The 24,142-nt window shown below is 38.9% G+C and overlaps 1 protein-coding gene across 1 annotated transcript in view; it reads left to right on the top strand.

Moving 5' to 3' along the window:
• Positions 1-24,142, top strand: part of LOC105389439 (integrin alpha-PS1) — a 78,206-nt gene that overhangs the window by 44,757 nt on the left and 9,307 nt on the right. The window contains exons 2-7 of the mRNA XM_011560544.3: positions 17,689-17,816; positions 18,857-18,880; positions 20,708-20,825; positions 21,002-21,115; positions 21,551-21,762; positions 23,825-24,053. Coding sequence (XP_011558846.3) covers positions 17,689-17,816; positions 18,857-18,880; positions 20,708-20,825; positions 21,002-21,115; positions 21,551-21,762; positions 23,825-24,053 — 825 coding nt within the window. The remainder of the gene's footprint in view (positions 1-17,688; positions 17,817-18,856; positions 18,881-20,707; positions 20,826-21,001; positions 21,116-21,550; positions 21,763-23,824; positions 24,054-24,142) is intronic.

The raw sequence follows: 24,142 nt of genomic DNA, 5'->3' as shown, positions 1-24,142 counted from the left end.
ACATTTATTTATGCTAGCCATATTATAAACGAATATTTTGTCACTTATTTCCCTAAAACAGAATACAGGAAAATGAATGATGTTACATAATTACGTAGTGGTTGAATATTTCTGCTCACATTCAGTAAACAGCGCAGGATGTATCGCACCAAGTTTGTCTTAAGCATAGTCGATTTTAGACCACTGATTTCGAAGGATGCAGGAAAGGAGTATCCCCGACTGATATATCAGCGACTGACGCTCATCTGCCTGGCCAGTCCTTTCAACACGGCGACAACCCCTAGGTAACCTAGGTTAGTTTTTGTGCTTGTCACCGACACGTGTGTATTCATAATAATATAGCACCGGACATCTGTAGCTTTAAACATAAAGCAGACGGGAATAATCATCGCAGCGATCATACGTTACGCATGCTTCTGATCTCGACTCTCAAGTGGCTACATCAAATGCCTGAAGCCCGGCACTTGTATGAATCTATTTAAGGTGTTATAGTAATCTCAAGTGGGAGGCTTGAGTGTGGTTAGCTTCCAGGGATCAAGAATTTCCGGAGGAGTTTTTAGATATATGTAATAAAATCGTGTTATACTCATTAAGTACCGACTCCTAAAATAGTAGTCGAGATTAAAAAACATCAGCTTAAAAGATTAAGTAATTATACTTTTAAACACTTTAGTTGACTGCACATCCCTGTTTGTAAGACTAGTAGAGCTTTTTATCTTTATTTATAAAATCCTTTTATGGCTCAATGAAGCGTAGACTACTAACTCGCGCTTCTACGGATAAGTAGACCCATCTGAAGTTCTCGTAACAGTGCTTTATGGAAGTCCAAAGTCATTACTAATCTTTATAGTTGGTTATTTACCAACGAAACTTATCATAATCCTCACTCATTGATGGCTAGGTTATCACGGTCGGGACCACCCACTTGACTACGCTATATTTTAGTGCTTTCAATGAAATAAACAACACACACATCTCCAGTGTGCAGTAGTAATTAGAAGCATCTGGTGGAGTAGAACCCGCGGCTATTCATATCCGCCCGAGTCAATGCTCTAATCTGGCGAGTTAGCAAGCTAAGCCACACAACCGCAGAGTACCTAATGCTATTGGCTTCAGCACTTACTTACTTCTCGTAAAAGGAGAAATTCTAACGTTTTTTGTAAAAAACGACTGTCAGAAAAAAATAATTATGATTCCTCTTTCATACTCAGACTAAATAAAATAAAATCTTATCTTATAAAACACAGCTGCAGCTGTGTTTTATAAGCTGACTCCAATCTTCAAAACCAAAAATAATGCAGTCAAATTAAAAAAAAAACAAGTGGCACACTCGCATTAATGCATTCATCAGAGTAATATTAAACTGCCGACAGCTTGAGAATTCATAAGCGCCACACATGATTCCTTGCCCTCCGTGACTCACATGGGGCTAATAATGAGAATAATTGCCTCCCCACCCGTCTCACACAGCTCACTCTCCGTGATTCACCGAGGGAAACTTGTTTGTTATCATCTCCAATTGAAGTGCGAGCTAAGCAAATAAACTAGAGCCGGGTTGTTGATTCATGAGCGAGCTAAGACAATCAAGAGTGACGGAGTGACGGGGCTTACGAATCATTTCCTCGAACTGAGATGAAATATGTGTTTAATTGCTCGCAGCATTGTGGGGAAAAAGCTCAAGCAAACATATGGCCGAATACGTCCTGAAAAAAATGTTTAATAGCAATGTAGTATTTTTAAATTTGTTACCATTATTGTACTCGTATTGAAGGAATAAATTGCGAGTGGAACAAAACCTTGCTATCTTCTTAGTGACCCTGTAAATTATGTCTCTAACGATAGCTAGGAAAGCTACTATGGCTTGGATGTTTATGCCGCTATGGACTCTATCAATTGAAGTTAAAGTATACACGATTACACACATCAACAAGGTAACCTTACTAAAGGCGAAGTGGGGTCGAGATTAACATCTGTAAGCCAGATGCACTACAGCATAATCTGGTGCCGTAGTCGGATATCACGGATAAATGGAAACAGCAGGGCCGCGATTTTCAATGGCTTCATATATGTATACATGGAGAAGCGTTAAACATCTGTCAGATTCATACAAGTTACGTCAGAATTGACAAGCGCGCGACGCTGCTTGAGAAATTACTAGTGTTCTCCTCCTGCCTCCTTTTAGACTGGAGGGTTACTGCCAGAATCTCCACACATGGTAGGTGCAATGAAATGATTGTATGAAGTGAGCTTTCTGAGCTTATTTATCAAGAAAGGTTAAAGGGCATACGAAGCTGCGTATTGCGGAACCTTATGAAGGGCTTCGGCGAATAAGTGATTAAGAGGCCGTTAAGTGTAGTTACGAAGTAGATTTATTATAACTGTACTTATAGTTAATAATAACTTTATTACAGTCGTCAAAATATAATTTTGACAGCTACAAGGCTTAATCTAACCTTGTTTAAAACAAAAACCTAAGGCCTAATTTCACACCATTCGGTTAGGTTAAAAATACCTCGGTTTGGTTACATGTTGGACCGTTAAGGTTAGTGAGTGTCCCACCATGCTAAATCACGGGGTTAACTCCCTTGATCGGGTGATAAACTTGATTGCTGCTGTGGGGTTCCGCTAAGACTTGGTTAAGACCGGTAACCAGGCAACGGGTTGTTTACTTGTCACTCATTCTGTCAAGATTCAAGATGGAAAAATGAACAGAGCCTTTGATAAACAATATACGAACTAGATGTTGTGTGACATAAAAATGAAGCGAAATACTGTCTGGGTTTTATATAATGTCAAACCGAGATAAAAGTTTAAATTTAATGTCCTAACCTAACTTGGAACCGCAATATAGAAACACAAATTGATGGCCCTACCTGGAAATCGAACCCGGGATCCCTGGGTGATGAAGCTGAGCTTCTACCACTAGACCACAGAGGTAGATTCAAGAAGTTAAACCTAATGACTTAATGAGAAATATTGAATTAAGTGAAAAATCTTCTAACAAAATATGAAAGACCTTACTTAGAAATTGATAAGTTATTTCCCGAGAAGTTACTCTTGCACCGACACTCCATCTTGTTCGTTGTATTGTTTTTCAAAGGGCATGGCGTAATAATATTATTTTCAATGACGGATGTCAAAAAACAACCTCGGTAGAAATAGTAACCATGGCAACCTCAAAACCAAAAAGTTTGGTTGTTTGAGGTTGTTTGAAATCACAGAGACATAGACAACAAATTTCAATGAATATGACAGAATATTGAGTGAAGTGTGATGGAAATGAGTGAATGATACACATAATGCTGGATTTATGAATGGTCTGTTAGATTTTCGTCGTGGGACTCATCCAGTTAACAAGGGTAATAATCCTTAAACGCGTCGTCAGCAAATCCGTTATTGAGACTGTAACTAACAGAATCATGAGAAACCAGGTCTAAAACTATAAGACCTGGTTTCTCATGATTCTGTTAGTTACAGTCTCAATAGCGGATTTGCTGACGACGCGTTTAAGGATTAATACCCTTGTTTGGTTAAATAAATTGGATGAGTCCCATGACGAAAATCTAACAGACCATTCATAAATCAAGCATTATGTGAATCATTCACTCACACTTCATTCAATATTCTGTCATATTCATTGAAATTGGTGTCTATGTCTCTATAATGTCAAACAACCTCAAACAACCAAACTTTTTGGTTTTGAGGTTGCCATGGTTACTATTTCTATCGAGGTTGTTTTTTGACATCCGTCATTGAAAATAATATAATTACGCCATGCCCTTTAAAAACCATACAACGAACTAGATGGAGTGTCAGTGCAAAAGAAAGGACTCAACAAATAACATCTCAATTTCTAAGTAAGTCTTATTTTAAAATAGTTTGTTAGAAGACTTTTCACTTAATTCAATAGTTCTCATTAAGTCATTAGGTTTAACTTCTTATATCTGTCGCAGCCGGATCGTATAATCCGCCGTATTAGATTACGGCTGGCCGCATTACAAAACAGGGCCGCTTTGTAATACGGCGTATCAACGTTTAGCCGGATTGTCATTTCGATACGTTCTTCATTACGGTGGCCCATATTTAGCCGCATCGTACTACTACTAAATTGTAGGGTGACCATGTCCATGAAATTACTGCTGAAGGAATTTTGCGGTTTCGGTAGTTTGACAAACATTTTGTAATCATAATAGAGTAAATATGCTGTCATATGGACTTCCGTTAAAGTATCAAAATACTGTGCATGGGCACTACTCGGATTGTAGGATCTTCGAAATTATTATTTTTCATCATCATCATCACTTCTGGACGTAGGCCTCTCCCAAAGCACACCACTGGATGCGATCTAGAGCTTTCCACATCCAATCATAACCAACCACCTTTCGTAAGTCGTCATTTCATCTAGCCGGAGGGCGTCCCACACTACGTTTGCCTAGTCGCAGTCTCTTCAAGATCAAATAGTCTTTGCCGGCCACAATTATATTTTTTGACCCAGTAATACTGTGTGGAAATCCGCCGACCAGCAGAATCCATGGTCACTTTAGCTGTTTGATGTGCGTTATAACTTTTGCACGTTTTTCACTGTTCCGCATTGATCGGAATAAAAAACACGCACTCACGCCTTGTACTAATGTACTCCCTTGCGGGGTAGGCAGAGGTGCATTGCTGCACCCACTTTTCGCCAGAGTGTTATGTTAGTCCCAATGTAATAGGGGGCGGGCCTATTGCCATTTTACGGGCACATCCAAGACCCGAGAACAAATATCTGTGTTTAAACAAATATCTGCCCCAGCCGGGAATCGAACCCGGGACCATCGGCTCAGTAGTCAGGGTCACTAACCACTACGCCATTCGGTCGTCGAATCGATCGGAATACTTAGATATTATTTAATTTCACGTGAAAATTCTTCTTGAAGTCACTGTTTACTAACATATTTAACACGATTTCATTGTTTTAATCATCATCAAATATCTGTATCCAACGCCATTATTGTTGTTATGTCAAGCAGTGTCACGAGGGATAAAAAAACGAAACTAAAATCTTTTGATGCGGCGGCTAATCTCTCGCCGTATTACATAACGGCCAGCCATATTGAATGACGTATGATGTCGAATACAATCCGGCGCATTTTCATTCAGCCATATTCAATACGGCTAAACGTTGATCCGCCGCATTACAAAGAGGCCCTGTCTTGTAATGCGGCTAGCCATAATGTAATACGGCGGATTATACGATCCGGCTGCGACATATCTACCTCTGTGGTCTGTGGTAGAAGCTCAGCTTCATCACCCAGGGAACCCGGGTTTGATTTCCAGGTAGAGCCATTAATTTGTGTTTCTATATTGCGGTTCCAAGTTAGGTTAGGACATTAAATTAAAACTTTTATCTCGGTTTGACAGTATATAAAACCCAGACAGTATTTCGCTTATTTTTTTATGTCACACAACATCTAGTTCGTGTATTGTTTATCAAAGGCTCTGTTCATTTTTCCATCTTGAATTCTTGACAAATGTGTCAAAAGTCAACAACCCGTTGCCTGGTTACCGGTCTTAACCAAGTCTTAGCGGAACCCCACAGCAGCAATTAAGTTTATCACGCGATCAAGGGAGTTAACCCCATGATTTAGCATGGTGGGACACTCACTAACCTTAACGGTCCAACATTTAACCAAACCGAGGTATTTTTAACATAACCGAATGGTGTGAAATTAGGCCTAAGTAGGGTAACGTAACGTACCTAGGGACATTTTCGACTACCCCAACTTTGAATGAAGCTATCGCAGCGTAAAACTAAGATATTAATGTGAAATTTTATTTATTCGGTAGGATATATAATCTATTATCACTAGTATTTGTGCTGGAGCTTTGGTGTGGCCAGATTTTATTAAATTAAGATAAATGTAAAAATGCTTGACCGTTACACGTTTGTACCTTGGGACAGTGTTTCCTATGGCTTTGTACTATGGAAAATGCAAACTTCTAAATAACGCCTTATATTTTTGTTCTTATTGATTGACTGCATCTCTCTTCTGTCCAGTTTCACTCTGCCACTAATAAGAAGTAATAAGAACAGAGATATAATGCGTTATTTAGAAGTTTGCATTTTCCATAGTATAAAGCCATAGGAAACAGTGTCCCAAGGTACAAATTTAATCGTGTCCCAAGGTACAAAAAAAACAATATTTAACCAAAATTTAAATACCTTTATTTTTAATTTAGAAATCTTTCAGATAATTGCCATGTAATAAAATTAAATTACTGAAAATTTGTACGTGACATCCATGTCTCTATTTTGAGCATGCCTCAATGAGATAACGCAACTCAAAAAACTATACAAAAACTACTTTTGACTCCAAAAAACTTCATATTGTCTTCACCACACACTCGATGCTGGTATGATCACGAGACTCACTAGTTTTGCCAAGCGAGTAAAATACTATGCCTAGGGTAGAATTTTAATGTGTTTATTCAGCCGGTTTTTAAAATACAATCAATGTCCCGAGGTACAAGCGTCCCAAGGTAAGTACGTTACGTTACCCTAACTATCGGGCTACAACCTCTCTGTCCACAAAGGCTTAGAAAATTTTAAAAAGTCTCGTTTTCAAGACCTTGACGTGAAACGCCACTCTCGGAAGACACGCCCTAAGCCCTCCTACAACTATACAGTATACATACAACAGGATGGGACAGCTCTACTGTGCTCAGTGTGACAGGGTGTTCAAGACGAAGTTCGGACTTGTCAGCCACATAAGAGCACATAACAGAGTGTAGCAAGAGTCGCTGTTGTCGGATACAACGAAGAGGACATCATCATCATTTTTTTTTTTTCTTTCGAGCGTTATTAAGACTAGAATATATATGTATGTGCAGTATTTTTAATCAAAACTATTAATTAATTAAGCAATATGTACTTTAATTAGTTGTATACATGCATTGCGTGATACACATGTTTTGTATTCTTTACAATTATTTAGTATACAATAAGATACGAATAGTCACCTACGTAGTATTTTCCATTAGCATATTCATAGAAAACTGGCGAGATCCTGTAGTGAGAATAAGTTTGAAGACAGTTAACACGTTAACCACCAGCTGTTTTAAAATTTAAATTATTCATTTCAATCAGAGAAATGTTTTTTTTATGTGCGCGGCCCAGCAAGACGATGGCAATGACTGTGCTATATGTTATTAATGATTTTTTCATTTATAACAGTGCCTTAATTTTTAAAAGGTTTAATAAGATTATAGAGAGTACCATATACTCTGTAAGAAAATCAATTATTATTATATGACCATTGGTTTAAATTACAAATGAAACTGCTCGTATGTATTACTGCAGACTGTATCACTACAGTAAAATTTGAAACGTATAATGATTAACCATTTTTGATGCCCCACCCCGTACCTCAAGAGGTACCTTTACTTACACTCTAGCATGACTCATGAACGCACGATAGCCCATAGGTATAATAGTATAGTAGATAAATAGTAGATATATAGTAGGTAACACAATTGTATGCTAATAGATGCATTACAAGTCCCGCACTTACAGGACTGTTATTGCTGCATGAATTGCTGAAAAATGGCGTGAAATTGGCTAAAATACATGTAGGTAAATAACGTAGGTAGGAGCTTTTATGAAATGAAGTATGCATATTGAAAGAAGATACGCAAATTCATAATTTCATTAACTTAACCCAAACAGCGATAAAACTTAATTACAACAGGTTAAAGTTATGCTCTATGTCTTTGGAACCATTTATTTAAAAGATTAGATCCATCCGACCGGCGCGTGCGCGTGGCTAAACTTAGCCGTACTTAGCTCACTCGAAATTATCTTGATTTACTGACTGGTCCCTACAGAGTATATAGACTTATAGTATGTAATTTTACTTTATCGTATAGGTACATGGTTTTATTACAGGGTTTGAAGAGCCTGCTTTATGTCGGTATGTTTAAAGTTTGATTCCGGAAGATAAGTGTTACAATTTTATTATAAGCGATATTATGTAGGAGATTTTGACGAAATGTAGTACAATTATTATAGTGATGGAGGCATGACATGCCAATAAATAGAATTTGTAATTATTCAGCTTGTCAATGGTTATAGTGTATAACAGTTTTTAGGTTGCAGCAGTAAAATCGAATAAAAAGCCTTATTCCTGTAAAAACGTTGTAAAGAAGTTTGTAGTAGTGCTAGTATAGTTGAATATCATGTGCACTTCTGCAAGCGAGCTTCATTCAGACTATGAACTATGAGGGTTATGAGGGAAGTAGGTACCTACCCAATAAAGTTTTTCTCAATGTTTTTCACTTTTCGTTTACATTATTTTATAACCAATTTTATCTGTCGATTTACGACACTAGATGCGATCGCCCACGACATAATCACAAGATTCGAGATCGATGACGAAAAATAGAAAGTTATTTGATTACAGAAGAGCCCCTGAAGGTATCTGGGTTAACGTTACTGTAGGTAAAGTTTCATAAGTCGGGCGTAGGCTGCAATAATAAAAAAACTTTTCGCTATGACAATGAGAGGTGAGAAACCAAATGCTATTGATTTTCTTATAGGAGATTTTTAAGTACACGATACTGACTATCATGATGATGAAAACCAGCGAAAATTAGGTAGCATGACTAGGCCATCGCTCTGATGCCACTCGCACTTTTATAATATTAAAAAAAACTCCTCCTATTACGGAACATCATCAGCTGCTGACAGCATCTATGAAAACACAATGATTTATTCGTCGTTCGCTAAAATTCTTAGTTGCGTTGTGATTCTGAGAAATTTTGATCTTTTTATTACCGACGCTAAGATTTATGGATCAGATGGAAAAATTCATTGAAATATGAGTAAATTACGATTTCTTATCGTACAAAATGTTTGATAGTTATTTATTAGGCGATTTGCTAACTCGCGAGTTAAAATAAGCCAGTGTTGCAATCTGAACTGCAGGGGCTATAAAAATATTGCCATTGCCATTTTTCTCTTTGCATCCTCTTTATTAGCCATGTTTTTCTTTGTATATTTTAATATTTTACATTGATAATTTGGCGCTCATTCCCTTTAAGGGCAAAGGCATAGCTAACCACTTACCCGGATTAAGAGCGGCTTTAGCTTTAGCTGCGCAGACGCAGTAAATTGTGTCCAATTAGCGAGAAGCAGCGATATCGGGCGACAAAGCGAAGCCGGGGCACTTAACATAGCTGCCGGGCGCAAACCGCGCATTCCGCTCAGTATGGAATATTCAATGAATAAAGAGACACAATTTATGCTCATTGCGCGGACATTTTAATTATTGCTCGCGGAGATACCGATTTTTTTAAATCGCAGCCGATGACGGCGCTCTTTCACTTACAAAATTTACATATTATTATTGCATTTAACACGAAAATAATGTCCGTAAATAAAGTCTCAGTCCAGCGAAAGTCCATTTCAATAACTTCTTCTCGAGCTCGTAAAAATCACTGACCAAAGACGATATTTACGATAACGACCGCGACGAACAATAGCTAGACAATAGCAGAACACGACACCAACCAACCCATCTAGTTAATTTCGAGTAGGACACCTTTGTCGAGTGTTTTTGTTCCCGGTCATTTCCATAAATTATCGTGTTGGGAACGCGTCGGCCGGTGTCCGTACCTGCCATTGTTATGGTAAACGCGACGTGACGAGCTCACCTCAGAGGGTTTTAGTAACCCGGAGCAGACCCTTTAACAAACCTTGGGATTATATCCAGCTTTACATAGAAATGCCCCATTCTGAGAATGCGAGCTATTCTATACGCGCAAGCTCTCCTCATTAGCTGGTTCTGCTGTCGCACATTTAAGCGGCAACCGTTTATTCGATATTCAAATGAGCAAGTTTTAAGATAATCGAGGAAAATAACCATGTTGGGGGCCAATTAGGCCCGAAGTACTAGATAAGGGTTAATTCCTAGCCGCCTCCAGTGAGAAGATAGTTGTATTGTTAAGTCAGCTGTTTAGCCAATCAGTTTAAATTTTGCCCGATTATGGCTGGTCCGTACATGGATTTAGATTCATATTATTGTATCCAACTGAGGGCATAGTACTAACGCTAATTGGCCATGCACTCCGGGATATCTGGTTGTGCTTATTTTTGTGACAGACGGGCACCATTAGTTCTGTTTACATGTATACGACAACCAATTTGTAAATTCAGTATCTAGCCGGAAAAGTAACAAAACATGTTTTCATAACAAAACATTTTATTTTATCCTTGTATAATTTTTCATCATAGTGATCTTGTTATCCCGTCCTTCCTTGTCGTCCTAGTGTAGTGTGTAAATAAATATATCATTGGGTCATCAACCTGGCTCACTGACCCAGTTCACACGTGCGTCGCGGCCGCTGAGCGATGTGGATCCGAGCTCTTTGATTGACTCAATTGATACTTCCTGCACGCGACACATTCATGATTCAAGGACACCATCTGAACTAGATAACGCCTCATTATTCATCTTTAGTTAACAAGGCAAATATCTGGAACAACTTAACGTAATAAAGGGAAATTTAGGTAAGTGGTTATGAAACTATGCAGCTATTTTGAATATCGGCCAGCGATCTATTTATAGCAGCTCATAATGTGCATCGTGCGGTGACCCGAATCAGTAAATCTAGTTCCTTCGGATGCCGATGGCTGCTGTTCTAAAAATGGCCCCGAGGTGGCGAGGGTTGCAGCGCTATCTCTGACTGGCGGAATATTTTTGTAACTTGTGCAGTATGCAGTAGCTAGTGATTTCCGATGCACCATTATTTAAACAAACCGTTAACATAAACAGTGTTTTCATAAACCATCATAATCAGTAGCTGGCGCCTCGTTTGGCGAGAAAGGGTGAGTAGTTATGTGCTCTGCGTGGGAACAAAATGTCAGTGTGTAAACACGAGGGTCGCCGCATTCCTGGCCGGCGACCATCATGAGTAAATATCATAATGGAAGTTCAAGAAACTGTTTCATGGCCCGTACCTTCGTACTAATAAGCCGTTAGGACTTTTAAGGAAACTTATCTTGTTTGCTTATCTATTTACGGGGGGTTCGGTCCTGATTCTGATAGATTGTAAGTATGTTTGTTCATCGGTGCTCGATGGGTCACGAGGGGCTTTAAATCTTGTTGTGCTCTTTGTGGTCGGAAGTGCCGAGACCGCGGAGGCGCCGCACACGTTGCGTGGAGCGCCGATGGCCGCGTGGGCGCCGCGGCCACGCCTCACATAACGTAAATAATTTACTATACTTTAATATGTATTAATATGCAGTTTGTGACAAGCAAACATGGCCTCGGAAGACTAATGTGCTTAATTGATGTCTACGGCTTTTAGTGGCAGTACACAGAAAGATTCAGTTTCATACCAGATGATACTCTTAAAGTACCTCTATAGTAAATAGGTACCAACGGTCAAGTTCGTCATGAATTCCATCGTTATAGTACCGGCTCAGTACCCGGATTCAATATAAAAATAGTCCATTTCGCGCGGCGGATTAAACGGTATCCTATCATACCGAGTAATGCGGTCTGTGCCGGTCCGATTAGCTGGAAACCTTATTTATAGTCGTGGATGCAGCCACCTACACGCTCGGTTCTGCGGGCTCGATATCTGACTAATGTCCTGAACTAGCTATTATTTATTTGCCGTCGCGTCGTAAAACGAAACTGGTTTGCGATAATCTGCACGATGCCGATGCTTCTCCCGCATGCAATGCTGGACACGCAGAGCGTCGCGACTCCGAGGCATTTCACATTTACACTTGTGCATTTTATTTTATTCGCCTGAACAAAAGACGTATTAAACTTAAAGTGCGGAACAAAATTATCAACCATCAGGCGGGACCGTATTAATATGTCTGTGAAAGTTTACAACTTTGTGATATTAACGGCTGATTAGGTGCCGTCGATATCATCGTCTGCCGTTCAATATGTTAACTCGGATGTGGAGATAGCTCAATAAACTTAACGATTTACTTCGTCCCTGGACTCGCTTGGGTAAAACGCTATAAACCAACCGTGTCTTCCAGTAGCAATAAATTGATAAAATCAATTGCCTTCCTCACTAAGTTTCTTTAAACTTGTTTAAAAGGCTCGAAGTATCTATTACAGATGTTAGCACGAAGTTAGAGTCGGACATGAAAGATCCCGATAGCAAAGAATGCAGTAGATGAGTCGCTCTAGCATACGAAAATTCGGGAGTGCTGCTGCATTAACCACGACTCTATCTAGTTGTATTAAATGTACCCACTGCTTAAACGGTCTTGTTCGATCCTTTTATGTTTAAGCTAGAGTATCCCGTGGACACGAGCGGTCACGAGCGGCGGCCGCGGCGGCTCTAATGAGCTGCAGATCGCGACACGAGATATCGGCCGAGACCACTACATACAGACATTTGTATATTATCTGTATCTCTATTGTTTTCTCTTCAAGATTGAACTTAATATTTCCCAAGACAACTTCTATTCAATAGTTTAAATCGATTTCTAGTACACTCAGTTTATTAAATATGTAATCTAAGTGCATCCAAACGATTCTACTAGACCTAGAGAGTATAATAATATGTTGAATACTTTTTCTTAGTGATGATCCTTGGAAGAGGTACACTGACACATCCATAAAGCATCCAGCAGAGGACGGTTACGGCCGAAGATTATGATGATAACACAACTACTTACCGGACAGATAGATTATATCTATCTTTAAAGAAGCTGTTAATTATCTTTAAAAAGCTATGTCCATTTGTCCAACTGCTTTTGTTTGTACTTATTATTCACAAAAGCTTTCTTACTTTCCTATTGATACTCTTATACATTGCATCACCTACTCTATCATTCAGACACGAGTAATAAATTCTGAATGTCACAGAAGATGATGCATAATGGATCCACCGCTCGGAGGTGTCATCCCGGTTATTTCACGGTATAATCGTTCTTACAGAGTGCGGGCAGAGTCCAGTGTCTCTCGTTACACGTGGTTGGGTTTTTGTTTTCGATTTGCAGCAACAAAGCCCCTGGTGCCTGGTGACAGCCGCGGTCACGACCGCGCCGCGTCGTGGGCCCGCAGTTATTACTAACACACTTAATTGAGAGGTTTCATGCTCCACGCCAAGCTCCATGTCAAACGTAACAGGGGAAAGCGATGCTTTACGATTAGAAACAGAATCTATGCTTATTACTTCTTCGCCGATTGCCGCTGGCGTCGTGACTTCACCATTACACTTTTAAAGCTTTCACCGATTGTGACTTACGTTTGTCTATTCTCTTTTCTCGTCTCGGCCGAGATCTCTCTGCAACAGTTGGCCCGAAGTCATGACTCTCGGACAGTGGACAAATTTGCATGCACTTGTTGCCTTATTTCCATACAATTTGCGCCACACACGTAGTGGCACGTGCTTTTCCCATATCTGGATGATGTCTGTAGTAAACAAAGAGACGCTTCACTTGACATCGGTATCGTAGTCTTTAATGATTTGCCTTTTTTGACTACATAAACTAAATAAATAAACGGCTGCAGTGGCTTCAGATATCAATATTTCATAACCTTTGGCCTTAATAATTCTAAATACTCCTTTGTCAATGCTAGAGCTGACCGCTGAATGATATTTGCTCTTGCCACTAAGGAAGTGTGCAGCTAGTACTAGACACACATTCCCAGTAATCGAAAGGTGAGTACTTCATGACAATGCGCCGGTCACAGAGTAGCCGGGCGTGTTCGTGGACAATGCTCTGTGTCCACAGTCCCCGGGACCACCGGCGGAGATCGAAGTCGCCGCTACGATTCACGCCGTTTCATTTGTGTTCTCCTCGTCCACCTCTGCTCGACTCTTCTTCAAATCACCATGCATCTCTTATGTCTCGTGAATAGAGGCTACTGTTGTTTGATACTCAATCATAGCACGAGACTTGGAATAGAGAATGGATTGTTTGGCTGCTGGGTTTATTTGAGATTCACTTTAAATTAGGTTTATTCATATGCTGGGAGCTTTGTTCGCCGTAAAAAGCCGTGTTATGGTGACCAGTAGGATAATATAAAGAAGCCGTGTTATGGTGACCAGTAGGATAATATAAAGACAAACTAACAGAGTTGTGTATGTTTACTATTTATAATGCAAGAAATAATTGCACAACACAATGCTTTTGTAACTTTTTAACTGTCGCGTGCAAAGAAAACAGATTTGAATTTAACACCTTTTGCGGTGGCAATAAACGAATTATTCATATCAAGTGTCGCTTCACGCAAACCACATCCGAACTGGTGCTGCTTCAAGGAAGAATTATGAAAATTGACAACGGAACATTCGTAAGGTTTCCCGCGACATAACCCTTACACTGCGGCAATAATCATCAACGCTGAACTATCTGCTGCAGCCTGCAGAAATTAAACTAAGCATAGGTACCTCATCTAATTATGATAGTCATGTAATAACAATTAGATAATATATTAAATGGATAGATCAATGTGTAGGTATCAGTTTCTTGACCTGATATTATTATCGCACCGCTAGAATGCAGTATGTTAGACTGATAAGTAATTTCACACTCATTCAACTGAGTATTTCTTTCTCTGGCGGCGGCGGCGGCGGCGGCGGCGGCGGCCCGGACGGAAGACAGATCACGCGTGATACGTGCCAGTCTTCCATTCTCTCCAGTCTTATCATCTGCATTTCACTCCACCTTATTACCCTGTAATACAGCTCGATTTACTTTAGACTCATTAAATATGCGTACTTACGACTTACGCACTCGTACATGTTTCCTCAATACGCCGCTGCTCTTTGATCATGTCAATTGGCTTAATCGAATAGTTCTGACTTTCTGAGTTCTAAGGGCTCACTATTTTATTACTTTTAATGGTTCCGAGTCGCCAATGAAGATATTGTGAATGAAGCGGAAGATTGTATTATCGAGCTACATATTTATTTTAACAGTTTTTGTACTTGGATCAAGCTTGGATCTTATCATTTCCTGCATATTTCACTAACAAGAAACCACTTATCCATAACAATACGACGACACCCTAAACGCATGCCACTCCGCATTTTATCACCAAACCCCGTAAACACGCTACGCCAAATATGTGACGAAATCTGACAAAAGCTTTCGGCCTCTCCACAGCCGCTCAAGATTGATGGCCACCCACAAAATGCATTCTTATTGTAACAGCTATCTAAATGGTTGCGCAATATGGAGGCCTATCGGTCGATGTCAAGGATAGATAGGTGGCTGATGGGAATTTATTAGCTCACGAGGTGGGGAGTGCCCAAGGATGCGATATTGTAGAGCTGAGGTAGGAGCGGTCTTTACGATGCCACTGTTTGGCTTGTTCACTTGCGGTTAATGGAAGGATCGAATTTTGTATGTTTTTGTTAGAACTGATCGCATATAATGCACGAGTATATCTACAGGTACCTACGTGGAGCGTTTGTTTAAAATTCAGGTTACAACCCATTTGCCTTTCAAACTCACATTTACCGAGATAATGTGGTAAAGAAAATTGCCTGCTCAATATTGCATTATTCCAATGGGTAGTTAAGTATCTTGCGATATTCCGCGGCGTAGGCGCATCCTATAGCACCCAATGAGGGCACGATCGATGGCAGCATGTGGGCGAGCTCCGCTACGTTATAATGAACCCTTTGTGCTGTAAATTGGTCATGAGGGTCTGACCGATTGCCTCTTGCAGTTATAAAACGTACACGCGGAAGAAACTGGCGACTATTTTCGTCATTTTAGTACTACCTCGTCCGCTTGCCTCGCCTTAAACTCACTGTTTATTTAACTCAAAATTTAGGGCGCACAGCGCATAATGCTTTCTCGGGACTCTGTTTAGATAAGGAAATGTCGCAACGCGGGAAACAATGAGGTCTTAATTCGTATCATGGCTTTTCTTAATACCTTCTGAAGGGTTCTTTGACCTACGCATGTGGGTGTTTAGTACAAAGCGAAGTGCTTATTCAGAATGCACATTGCACGGGAGATCTTGAGCAATGGCGGTCCGATAAGGATTAAGTGGAAATAAAAACAAAGGGATATAAAGTTCTCATAAAGTTATGGGTGCGTATGATGATATTCGAATAACAATTTATTATTATTAGATGTCAATTTACATCAATACAAAGAACGACAGATGACCGCATCACCATGACTAATGTAGCTAAAATTGAATAACGAATAAATCGGTTATTTGGTTATTTGCCAGCGGATGATCGAATGATGTACGCTAATCAATTCGATCCGTTATGATTGATCGACTACAATATTTTATTAGTTAATTATTTTTGATTCGATTAATTGATTCAATAACATCAAATTGTTCTTACGATCGTACGGTTAATTCAAGGATAACAACCAAAATAAAATAATTAATAATAATTTTATGTAAATTTTCAATTTATTAGTTAAAATGTGGTTAAAACAATTTTAAACTACTTTTTTTGTTCTCAAAACCATTGTTTTGGTGCAATAACTAACAGAGTGAGTGATGTCCTATGTCCCAGTGACAAGGGACACGTCCCCTGGCGATGGCGTAGTGTGTAGTTAACGTACCGTCTCTAATGAAGCCACCGCCACCACCGCCGCTGCCGACTTGTAGGGGAAATGTATAGCTTTAGTGGTTTACGCTCATTTTCAAACTGTACGTATACTACTACATACGTAGGTTGGCATACCGCACTATACATCAGCTCTGGTTTTAACGCTGTCAGTTTAGGTAGATCGATGTAGAAAATGTACCAAACAAACTACCAAAAAACCTATGAAACTTATTTTTTTAAACTGCTATAAAAATAATTTACTTTGGGTAGTTTATACGTAAAAGTAAGAACCTACTACTTATTATCAATTACAGTTTTTTCAACCTGCATATAATTTAAGGGTAGCCATGCGTTGCGGCTTTCAACTATCTTGTTAAATAATTATATGCATGTACCCAAAACAGAACGCCACGACGTCTGTATCTGTGATAGTATCATTATTATAATGTAATGTAATGAAAGTCCACAAATGCCCGTAATCATGGTCACCTCGTTAGCAATGCTTCTTCGAGCGTATGATGTTGACGCGATAGGGTGACCAATTTTATGTGATTACAGTGTAATTTATATGTGTGTTAATTCGTCGAATACTGTTATTCACTGACTATATGTTTTGCGTACTTAATTGATAAATTACAGGTTTTTAAAACAACAAAATGATTGATGAACACTTTGCTGGTGGTTAATATTTTTGTGTATATTTCACCTGATTTTTTTGTACATTAGTAATTTACTGTTTCTCTACTAATCTTAAAACTTCCTCCTTATTCTTTGAGCAAGTACCGTTATTCGTGAAATTGAAAATAGTAAGCCGAAACTCCCAACGAATTCGCATAAGTTATAGCAGGTACAAAAGTTATTATTTTTTTAAAATAATGAACTCCTTTCGCCTTACTGCACTTTTGCACCATCCTATTATACAATTATTTTGTATAATAGGATGCAGCATATTGCTGATATAACATTTGTTATATAGGTTAATGACGAAGCTTTTTGTGGATGGTAGATTTTAAATTGATTTTGATTGTTGAATTTAAATGAATGAAAATATAATATATTATAAATAGATATTAAAATAGAAATAAACTTTTTCAAAGCTAAATAAAAAAAAAACAATTCCCAACCATATCCTTTCATTTCCAGGTTGCTAATAGGCGCTCCGCTGGACCAGAACCGGCAGCCGAACACCACGCGCTCGGGCGCGCTGTGGAAGTGCCCGCTGACGCCCGCCGTCCGGGACTGTCTGCAGGTCGTCACTGATGGCAAGCTGAGTATGTGCACCATTTTATAGTAAAAAAAATATTTAAAAAATATATTATGTATAAAAAAATTTAACTCTCATTTTGGGAGACTAAAAAGTTTGTAGTTATTGGGCCAAGTATGCTCACAACTGAACACAAGTCATGATCTTGATGAATTATTATTAAAAAAAACCCTTAATGCCATGTTTGACTAAGCATAAAAATATGAATGAAATATCTTATCTTAGCTTTGGGCATATATCGGTGAATGTTTCATTGTAAATGAGCCCTCATGGTCACCCTAAACTCTTGTGTCGTTATAATCATACTGTGTTGTCATTTTATCAACTGTTCTTACTAGCCAATATGGTCACCTTATGTATGATTATCTCTATTCTCTATTATTAAATCACAATTTTCTACTATTCCTCTGTATGTACCTTGTTCACCTTTTACAGCAATCTTCAATTAGGTCAACGAGTATCTTCACTTCACTCTGTTTTGTAACAATATCACGTTAGTCATTACGAGTATTATAGGTATATAATATAGATACTTATATACCTATAGACCTTAGCCATGTTTCTGTAAGTTCATCAAATGTCAATACCTACTGATGTATCGATTTGTTGCTATAGGCCTTGTTTATAGAACCTTATATGGCGAAAGGCACTACCAGAAATCAAGTAATATGAGATGATAATATTTATGATGGTATTTGATATTATGATGACTGACAAGAAACCAGGGAGCTAGTGTAAGTAGTAGAATATTAGTAAGCACATGTGTATGTACTTAGCTACAGAAATAGGAAACTAGCGAAACTATAGTAAAACTTACACAATTGCAAACAAACCACTTTTAGATTAAAATCACGATTTGCTTAGTTCAGCAATTGAATATAGAATATTTAAAATTAGAAATTCACTTTTGTTTTATTAGACAATCACAAAATAATGGTGGAACGCGTAGCGTCGCATCTTTTATTTAAAATAATTCAATAAAAGAACGTCATATTTTCTTAAATTTTAACTGAAACCATTATCTGTTGTCGGTGGTGCCACAAACAGCGGAATTCGGCAAATTAGACACGAGTAAGTGAGCTGTGGTCTCAAATATCATTACTATTATTTTAATAATTTGCTCCTCAACTAATCTCTACTAATACTTTGCTGTAATTCTCTACATATCTTTGGATTACCATCTGCTGTTATCTTGGAATTGGTTAAAACTACTTCTACTCATTGAACGGAAAAATAATGTCATTACCTAGACTGTTCAATAGTTTTACTCAATTTTCACTGTACGGCAGACGCTGTAATTCAATCGTATGTATTCTTTTGGTTCGTACTAACTTTCTGACATTGAATGCTACCGATGTTCCATCCATCATAGCTCTTGTAGCATGCTCAAGCACAACACTAACTAGTATGAGACATACTTTGTATATCTAGAATGCACACAAAATATATCCATTAATGTATTCGATTGGCATTTGGGGTTCTTTTAAGGTTTCTTAATGAAGTAATACCCACCGCAGGGCACGCCTTGCCTTGTTTTGGGAACTGGACCTGTTAACCCACCTCACTGAATTCCATACGGGTGGGCTTTTTACTACTTGGGAGGCACATAATGCAAAGATAATTACGTCTCCGTAAGAACTTCATATACCAATCGATTATGCACTAACAGCTTGTAAAACATCATCTCAGACGCCTGCGCAGCACTATAATAGCTGTTCTTTTTATTTATTTTGTAGTTTTGGTTTCAGTTTTTAGTTTTAAGTTAATGTAGAAACATATCACTTCACAATTTGTCATCAAAGCACAACTATTTTAATTAATAATACAAAAATAATGAAGCAGTAACCAAAAACACTATGTATGTTGGAATTGATTTGAGAACCACCAGGTTTTACTAGATTAAACACCTAATCGTAACAATGGCAACGGTGACTGGCTAATTTAACTCAAAAAAAACAACAAATCTTCCAAGCTACAAGTATCGTTTATAAGACGAAATAACTAAATTGATATCATGAATAAAACCAATTTATGTCTGGTAGTCCATTTTATCGCCTAACACAAAGATTTAGAACTACTCAAAATAACGCTGGGCCGATTAACTTTTATAAAGTAACCGTTAGGCATATAATTTTATGATTAAAAAAATATAACCTAATTGGTATCTTACTGGTGAATTAACAGATCGGCCATCCGAAGTATCAGCTCGACATTAACAAAGTAGACCTTGATAACGATCATTAACCTGAGACCACACGTTTATAGTCGTACATTCACGTTTTTGATCTAAAACATTTACAGGTTTGAAGAATTGTATGTCAATAAGTCACAGGTCACCATGTATCACAAGATTTAGGTTTGAGCAAGTTTGGAACGTGCATGAGCTACAGCCTTGATGGTATCTTTGTTAAAAGCACGGAGTTGGTCATCGACACAATTGGAAGATATTCTTGTGCCAGGAAAATTGTTTCATTCTGTCTCTAGGATCTCTTTTTCTTGCATCTTATACACGCCTGAATACAATGCTTTGCATTTGCTAAGATTATCACCGATAGTTTGTTTTCCTGCTGGGATGAAGTTGTCATGAAGGAAATATGGAAATGCACCAGTATTTTGTACAGTAAACTTGGTTATGAAACAAACTGCAACAAAAAAACCAATATGGACGGCAAGTTTTTGCGAGTACCCTAACGATAACTTTGTGATTAATTTCCTGTGTTTGGGTTGTTTTTTTTATTAACACCATCAGTATTTCTTTACGAAGCTTTGTCGTTTGATCAAAATTTCCATGAAGCTTTTTTTTCTCATTGGCATTATAAAAAGCATTGACGGTTCCATTGCCATCATCCATCATGGTCTGAGTGAGGTGAGGCCGGTACTGACGGTCGTTGTGTGCAGGGATCGACTCGGAGCACCTGTCGGCGCCGCACCCCTACGAGATCAAGACGGGCCAGTGGCTGGGCGTGTCCGTGCGGAGTCAGGGGCCGGGGAGGAAGGCCGTCGTCTGTGCACATAGGTGGGGGTTCCTCTATTGTAATTATGTAGTTTGTGAATGTAAAATGAAAAATTACTTATTAGAAATTCATGCTATCTCCAATCAGTGAATCAGAAATAAATCTCTTAATATCACAAGAGTACGCTGGTCCACGAAACTTTCCTGATTATAATGCGTGATGTGGTGGTAACTTCCAGGTACATCCGCAAGTCGGGCGAGTCTCAGTACGGGCAGGGGCTGTGCTACACGCTGAGCAACGAGCTCGAGCTGGCCGAGGTGTGGGAGCCCTGCAGAGGCAGGCCTGTGCAACGGTAATTACATGAAATATATATTGATGTTTGTGTCAATTTGGCCAGCCCTAAAATGGTCCGTGATTGGGAATTGGACGAATTCATGGAAGAGACTGTTGCTAGTATAACTTCTTCTTCTTCACGTGTCGGTATGAATATGAATATGTCGGTGACAAATGAACCAAAGCTAGTCTAGGTTTTGTCCCTGTTGAGTCAGCCATAATCAGATCATTTGCCAGCAGCCTGACTGACCATGGTGTGCTAAGCTTTAGGTTGATGCATCACTCGGGCAGTCTCTTTTCATGCAGATGCCTATAAAAAAATATTCTATTTTATTTCATGCAGTGTGTAATGAATTGTTCACATGTTTTATTCATAAAAATTATCCACTGTAAGTTACCTTTGGCCACTCAAACACAATTTAATAAAACACAATCACAAATTCTCCACTTCCAGAGAGCATGAAGAGTACGGCTTCTGCCAGGCGGGCACGAGCAGCGCTCTACTGCCCGACGACACGCTGCTGCTGGGCAGCCCCGGCCCCTACACGTGGCGCGGCACCGTGTTCCGACAAGACGCCAAGGAGGACCTGCTGGAGCGGGACTCCGTAGTCTACATGGCGCCTGTGGAAGACGGGTTTAGCCCCGTTGAGAAGTATAGTTATTTGGGTAAGGATTTTTTCAAGGTTTTTTGGAACATTTTTTGATTCAGAGGTCTTTAGCAAAAATAAGCTTCTTCAATGGCACATACTGTTGATATTCTATTGTTATTTTCGGAATTAATTAATTAATTCGATCGTTTATCCGATTTTAACACACTGTTAACTCTTTTGATTGAAAATACAGTACTACGACTGCCTTGCTGAAAGTCACTGAGGACATAAGGTGTGGTATGGAGAACAGAATGATTACTGTGCTTGTCCTCATTGATTTTAGCAATGCGTTTAACGCTGTGGACCATGACCTACTATTAGCCGTTTTGGAAAAATCCAAGATCTTCCTCCCTGCTGTCAGCCAGTTTTCTTCCTATCTTCGGGGTCGTCAGCAGGCAATCCGAAGCCGCTCGGTATTATCTGACTGGTCCGATTTGTCTGCTGGCGTTCCTCAGGGCGGTATCCTGTCTCCTTTACTTTTCTCTATGTTTATTCATTTAGTCTCATTTAATCTTCTTCCTACCATCTGTACGCTGATGATCTGCAACTTTACAGTCAGGGTCATCCTGATGACTTGGCTTTGATTATCAATCAACTTAATGAAGACCTAACACGTATCCTTGAGTGGTCAAAAAGCTTTGGTATTTTGGTAAACCCTACGAAATGTCAAGCGATCATCGTCGGCAGCTCTCAATTAATGTCTAACCATGACCTAACTTCGGTGCCATTGGTGTTCGATGGTTGCAGTATTCCATTTTCGTCCACGGTCAAAGATCTTGGATTGATTATCGACGATCATTTAAGTTGGGTGCCACAAATTGATAATGTGTCTCGTCGGATCTATGCCTCTATGCATTCTCTTATTCGCCTTAAAAACTTCAAGACAAAACTTTCTCTGGCAACCTCTCTTCTCTTGCCCATTCTTGACTATGCTGACGTGTGCTACTTGGATCTGACGGAGGAATTGCTTAATAAACTGGAACGCTTGCAGAACACCTGTATACGTTTTATTTTTGGTCTCCGAAAATATGATCACGTGTCCAGTTATCGTGCTAAGCTAAAGTAGCTTCCTATTCAAGATAGGAGGAATGTACGTATTCTCTGCCTTCTTTTTTCTGTCCTCTTTGAACCTAATTCCCCTTCTTACCTTAAATCTATGTTCAACTTTCTATCAGATACGCATAGCAGGCACCTCCGCTCCTCCCATAATCTTTTGTTGTCCTTACCACTACATCATTCAGGTTTTATGCTTCATTCCTTCTCCGTTACAGCTGTCCGACTGTGGAATGACCTCCCTGAGTCTATCAGGAAGGCTCCCAGCCGAGCAGTATTTAAATCAGTGGTTCGGGCTCATTATCTCAGCAGGATAGGATAGAAGAAAGTTCATCTTTTCTTGCACCTGTATTATTGTGTGTTTATATAATAATATAAGTATATATATATATTTATGTTAGGTATTTATGTATTATATATATATTTATGTTAGGTATTTATATATATATATATATATATATATATATATATATATATATATATATATATATATATATATATATATATATAGGCATATAGGATTATATATTATCTATTAGTAAACTCCCTAAGTATAAATTGTTGCAGGATTTTATATTTATTTGTTGCACTTATTTGTTTTTTTTTTCTCTCTAAAATCGTGTAAAGTTTTTTTTTTTTGCACTCCCATAAAATTTGCTCCCGGTACCTCCTGCAGGTTGACTGGTAGAAAATGCTTCTAGCATTAAGTCCACCTCATTGTACATATTTACTTCTGTATATTGTGCAATAAAAGTATAAATAAATAAATAAATAAAATAGTTAGTGGTAGTGATTCTGAGACCTAGACTGGTGGAAGGATAGGAGAAGTCTATGTCTAGCAGTGGACGATTGCTCGCTGGTGATGATGATCAATTTAAATCGATGATATGATTATCTCCATATCCCTCATTTGCCACTGGCAAAATTTATATGTACTTGAAATTGCTAAAATATATTTTTTGACCACCAAACTAAATCCCCTAATCGACCATGCACTAACAAAACCTCATTTTCACCTATTCCAGGGATGTCAGTAGCCGGCGCCAGTTTCTTCAAAGAAGAGTTTTCGTACGCGGCCGGGGCTCCCCGTTCCCGCGGCACGGGGCAGGTCATCATCTTCAACAAGCGCCCCAACTCCGACTGGACCAACCCCTACGCCAACATCCTGCTCAACGTCAGCCTCATCATCAGTGGGGAGCAGTTCGGCTCTAGTTTTGGTTATGAGATCGCCGCTGCTGATGTTAATGGAGATGGGTAAGTGTTGATAGTTAACAACTTTCTTTTTTTATTTCTTCAGAGAGAGCTGGCTATAGTGCTGTACTCGTAATATGTACATATATATT

Source organism: Plutella xylostella, chromosome 8, assembly GCF_932276165.1.
Source record: "Plutella xylostella chromosome 8, ilPluXylo3.1, whole genome shotgun sequence".
Taxonomy (NCBI): domain Eukaryota; kingdom Metazoa; phylum Arthropoda; class Insecta; order Lepidoptera; family Plutellidae; genus Plutella; species Plutella xylostella.
Note: the sequence above shows the minus strand (reverse complement) of the source record. Positions and strands in the feature narration are given on the sequence as shown.